Source organism: Scardinius erythrophthalmus (genome assembly GCF_964197995.2).
Source record: "Scardinius erythrophthalmus genome assembly, chromosome: 18".
Classification (NCBI taxonomy): Eukaryota; Metazoa; Chordata; class Actinopteri; order Cypriniformes; family Leuciscidae; genus Scardinius; species Scardinius erythrophthalmus.
Window position 1 is genome coordinate 19,556,836 of NC_138238.1, and position 6,000 is coordinate 19,562,835.

Below are 6,000 nucleotides of genomic sequence, written 5' to 3' on the forward strand. Positions count from 1 at the left end.
TCAGCAAAAACGATTGGCCAGGGAACAAATTATAGTTTCACGAAACCAAAAATCGCCCGTTGGATATAGACAAGATGAATTATATCTCATGTTTAACCACTACAGAGACCCCAGGGTCAGCGGCGAACGACTAGCCGAGGAAAAGCTGTTCCAGGCAGGGTACATGCGCCGAGCGCCCGGTCATCATCGCTGGATCTCACAACTGGATAAAATTTTCATAAATCTTTAAATAAACCACAGATTTGAGCTTTAAACAACTACATTCTCGCCTGAAAAACTCTTAAAACTACATTTCATGATACAGAAACCGTAGTATTATATTTCAACTGTGTTAAAAAATGGCGCTTCTTATGTTGTCATTCACCTTGGCGCAGCCTAAGCTGTCAATCAAGCTGTCAATCAAAGTTAACCACGCCCTTATTTGTCATACATTTTATATCTAAATACTATCTAAACTAACGAGTTAGAAAAAAATTCACTACCCTCGCCATTGTCAGGCACTCGGAACCTATCGAAAAATACAATAAAAGTCCATGGGACCAACCTGTAAAAACATGAATTTATGCTGTGAAAACGGACATTTTAACATGGGGGCTATGGACATTTGCTCCCTTTTGGGACCTTCCCCTAGCAGATTTTCGATGTATTGCAGTTTTTCGCACTTCCGGGTAGGCTTCATTTTTCAGATGAGAATGTTGCCCCTTGGTTTCGCCTTATGGTTTTTGTAAGTGTCATTTAGAGCTTTAAAAAATTGTGGTTATCTTCAAAGCCGTTAGTCCGATCAAGACAAAAAAAAAAAAAAAAAGCTAAACAATAACACCAAAATGTTAAAATTATGATAGGGACTGACAAAAAAAATAATTATATCCAATCAATTTCACCCATGGATCATTTTGATGCTCTCACATGTTTGAAACGAACAATTGATGGATTGTGATGAAATTTGTTTTAAATTGGGACTGGCGAATCCCTGTCCGTAGAGCTAGTAAGTCCCGCCCATCCGTAAAACCCCACTGGACCTCTAGGTTGAAAAATCGTCAATGCAAGTGAATGTAAGAAAATAATTCTTTTCCGGTCCAGTTTGAATTGTGCCATGAATGTGAACATACGTTGTCTGTGAATTTTTTATATAATTTTTCATGTTACGAGTTTGACAGTATATTGTATGATTCTTTGGCTAGCAGTTGTGGAAAAGACATAATGAGAAAGACTACATGTCGCCTATGTGACGTCACCCGATAACACATTTTTCCTTCCACTTGTCAAATCACGGTGCTAATGCTGCGATAATCTATGGAGACAGATCGAGATGCCTGTGTGTTTTGTACCCAAATGTCACCATTCAAACCAAATGGGTTGTTCTTTCTTCAGATTCCCGTCTGATGTAAAAACTAGTTGTAGTCCACAAAGTGCTCTCACACAAAGTCTAACCGTATCAAACTTCTACCCGCTAAATTGTAGCATTCTTCACACGAAAAATTATATTAAAAATTCACAGACAACATATGTTCACATTCATGCCAAAATTCAAACGAGACCAGAAAATAATTATTTTCTCACATTCACTTGCATTGACGATTTTTCAACCTAGAGGTCCAGTGGGGTTAGCGGAAGGGGCGGGACTTACCAGCTCTATACTGTCAATGACCGTTTGCAAAGACCCGCCCACTTTAGTTACTGTTGCTATGTCTGACAAGCGACGCCACTCTCACACCACACCAAGTTCTCACGCAGTGAAAAATACACTGCGGATCAGAGAGGATACTGCGCGCTGACAGACAAGTACTTTTGATATGAAACAAAGTCTCACCTTTCAAATGTAGTCATTTTTTAGAGACATTTAAACAATAAATACCGTTTTGTGACTCTTTAATGTGTCTGACAGATCGCTGTAGACTCGAGGCTCAGTTAAAGCTGCTCGTGAACCGATCATCTCTTCCTTCTAGTTAATTTATAGCATTAAAATAAACATAAATGAACATATAAGGAATGTTGTTTTAAAGTGCTATGACGTCAGTACACTTTGTTTTTCAAATTGAAATCCTCCAATGTTAATCTACTAACTCTCCTGACTGCTTTGTTGGACAAAATGGCGGATTATGATTAGTCAGATCGCCTGTCATTCAAACTCCATGCGAAGGGTCAATTGAGAATGCCCATGCTCACAATCCTGATCTAATCGACAACTTTGCAGTTGCACATAGGAAAGCCCGGAAAATCCCACTATAATGTAAGAGAGCATCTTTTTTATGTATTTGGACCTAGGCCTAACAATGTGTTATCGTGCGCTGACACCATGTTTTTTTTTTTTTTTTTTTTTTTTTTTGAGGCTACTCCTGATTTTGTTAGTCATCTCATCTCTTATATGCTGTGTATGATCATATCCTGCCCTATTCATGGTAGCCTACTTGCAGACATTGCGTCATCAATATCATTAATTGCGTCATCATACTTAAGGGCCCAGTGTTGACTGGTTACGCCACTGAATATAATTGTCTAAACTCCTTATCAAAATTACATATTTACAACAAATTTGACACATATATATGGGCACACTTTGAGTACTACTAATAAAAGTGGTGGAGATCAGGCAAGACTGTAAGAAGACTCAGGCAAAAAGGTGCTATAACTGTAAAAACGCTTTAAAACCATTTATTTCCTATGGTAAACTGCCTGTATTGGCTGTAAATTGACTTTTTCATCTATGATGACAGTTGTTAAATGCTTGCTAAATAAAACTTAATGTCTTTTGATGCTTGTGAGCTTAAAAGCCTTAAAGGCCTTAAATGCTTGAACCCCGATAAATGCTGCTTGCAGCTTTAATTGTTATTATTATTTTATGCAGCCCTACAAGTATATGCCTACAAGGCACAACAAACCTGGTATTCATTATATATATTTTTGTGAATTTTAAATCACAATTTTCACCAGAAAAATCACAAATAGATTTTCTTCCCCAAGTCGTGCATCCCTATAGTTTCTCCTTATATCAGCATGTTCACAGTTGTATTTTTTAATATATATATATATATATATATATATATATATATATATATATATATATATATATATATATATATATATATATACACACACACACACACACACACAGATGACACTGATGAGCCCTGCTGACTTAAACATTCACACGAGTCTCTGTACATGAACATGGTAAAATGAAGCAAACACCTTGGAAATGGGCACAAAGGTGTGTGACTGTTCACGTCTCTCGGTTTAGATCAGTGTGCTCAATAATGTGCCTTTTTGTCTTTTGTATATTAGGATTATTTTGTGTTGTAAATAAATCCAAACAATCAAAAAGCCATTCTTTTTTTAATCTCTCCTCGTTCTTTGTTTATTGTTCCCCAACAGTCCCACCTGGTAGAGCCATTTGGGGAGGGTCTTTGTCTTCCCAGGTGTGAAACACCTCAATATTCATGAAGATTCAGGTAATCAACTCAATTAGCACAACAAGAGGTGTATATATACAGCAGACTTACCTCTGTCCCACCACAGTTTACCAGCATCCCTCCACCACCCCATCTTCTTACTCCTAACTATTCCCAGCCTGGGATGGGTGAGAACTCTGGGTTCAGGCCAAATTCCAAGCTCAGAGCACTCCCCTTGGACAGCACGGCAAATATACATAACCTTTACTCTATCTGATTATATGTAAGTGTGAACTTGAGAACTAACTAAACAGAGGTTTAATATACTGTAAGCCGTAGACCCCTTGTTAACAAGGCGCTTTGAATAAGAAACTGATGGTTCTGTTCAGATGGTTAAATTACTCTTTTCCAAAGCTTCTTTACCATAAAAAGTTATAATTATTTATTCATAGTCCCCTCTTGAGCTAATTTGCCACACAGCAGAGTGGAGTCAGAGAAGGAGCCGAGGGACTGAAGGGAACCAGCAGAGGCGGGGCCGAAGGACTGTCTGTCTTTGGTAGAGGAGGTGGGAGAGGGAGGTTCTCAGCACAAATCAGCTCAAATTAAAAGCCAAAGAACAAAGATAGGTTTTGAGTTCCCTTTCGAAAGGGAACTCGCGCTGCATCCCCTAGGGGTTGCTATGGAGAATGCCAAGGCGCAGCAGCTCGAGTTCTTACCAGAACCAGGAAGTATGATCATATTAGCCCGGTTCTGTCAAAACTGCACTGGCTCCCTATTAAACATCGCATAAATTTTAAAATATTGCTGATCACTTACAAAGCACTGAATGGTTTAGCTCCGCAGTACTTGAGCAAGCTCTTAACGCATTATAGTCCTTCACGTCTATTGCGATCTCAAAATTCCGGCCAGTTGATAATACCTAGAATATCAAAATCGACTGCTGGCGGTAGATCCTTCTCCTATTTAGCACCAAAACTCTGGAACAGTCTTCCTACCATTGTCCGGGAAGCAGACACACTCTGTCAGTTCAAAGCTAGACTAAAAACACATCTCTTTGACCTAGCTTTCACATAATACATTATAGACTTCTATAATTCAATGTTAGGCTGCATAGATTAGGTCAGCTGGAACGGGGAACACTTCCCATAAATCCTGATGTACTCGTTACATCATAAGAAGAATGGCATCTACGCTAATTTTAGTGTCTTTGTTTATCCCGAGGTTTTCCCGCAGCCTGCCGGATCCAGGCCGTATCCAGATCTGATGAAGGACCTTCGCCTGGACCCGATGACAACGCAGTGCTGAAGTGCCAACTAGTCTCTCCCTATGGAGGATCCCTTTACCACTCTACAGATAAAGCGTTGTCGGGAAACTCAATTCGCGTATCTACCCCGAATTGATAAAATAAAATAAAATTCTGTATCAAAAATGATAAGGAAACACCAGTACTTTGTTTAGGCTTGGTTTGTAGGGAATTACAAACCTGCGTACATATATTCAAACGCACATAACTATAGAACCAATTCTTAATGCGCATGTGAATGCCATCAGCGTTTCTCACAGGTTCGCGTTTAAAGTCTATGTAGAGAGAATGGTGTCGTCTTAGCGGCCCCTAATTTAATAACAAATGATTGTTGCAACGGAAGCGAATCAATCATAACTAACCTTAGCTGGAAAATAACTTTACTAAAGAACCGCTATAAAGCCAAAACAATCTCTGTTACCATAAATTATACGTTTATCTCTGTAAAGCTGCTTTGAAACAATCTACATTGTTAAAAGCGCTATATAAATGAAGATGACTTGACTTGACTTGACTAGTGTCTGAAGTGGAAATCTAAACAGTATAATGAACTTTGTCATTGGCAGGCGGCAGCCCATGACGTCACTACAGGTGATACAGAGAGTATAAAAGGGCACCTGTGCCAAACTTCATCCTCTTATTATCTTCAGGAGACCGTTTGTTTGAACATGCGATCTGAACAAGCAAGCTTATTATGGCCAGTCAAGTCATCTTCATTTATACAGCGCTTTTTTACAATACAGATTGTTTCAAAGCAGCTTGATAGTGATAGGAAAATAATGCAACAAAGATGACAGTGGCAAGTAACCAAAACTCCATCAGGTGACATAATGAAGGAAAAAAAAACTTGGGAGAAACCCAAGGCTCAGTTGGAGGGGCCAGTTCTCCTCTGGCCAACAAACAAACAGAGCATTGCGAGCGCTTTCCTCTGAGGAAACTTCACACTTTTCTGTCCCTTTTCTCAAGGGAATCGGGACAGCCATCTGTGCCCTGCGATTCAGGACCTGCTGTAGCCGAGGCGAGTAGGAAACTGAAGTCGTGGGGCTCACAGATTGAGCTCGCCAACAAGCTTGAGAAGGGTTTGAGTATCTCTCACTCTTCTGCAGCTGATGAGAGCAAGCTGCCGGATGATGAAGCAATCTCTCTGATGATGAAGCGAGCACATTCCTCACCCCCAGGCCAAGTCGTGCAGGATGAGGCTGATGAGGACGAAGATGTTTCTGAGTGCTCTCAGCCCACTTGCCCCACATATGACGTGCTGTTGGACGTTTTTTCTCGCGCCAAGGAGAGGTTGGATCTCATATGCGG

At 39.9% G+C, this 6,000-nt stretch overlaps 1 protein-coding gene across 1 annotated transcript in view; it reads left to right on the top strand.

Moving 5' to 3' along the window:
- pcgf5b (polycomb group ring finger 5b) overlaps positions 1 to 3,449 on the top strand; it is a 114,316-nt gene extending 110,867 nt beyond the window's left edge. The window contains exon 8 of the mRNA XM_081393551.1: positions 3,373 to 3,449. Coding sequence (XP_081249677.1) covers positions 3,373 to 3,441 — 69 coding nt within the window. The 3' untranslated portion in view covers positions 3,442 to 3,449. The remainder of the gene's footprint in view (positions 1 to 3,372) is intronic.
- Positions 3,450 to 6,000: the final 2,551 nt, after the last annotated feature.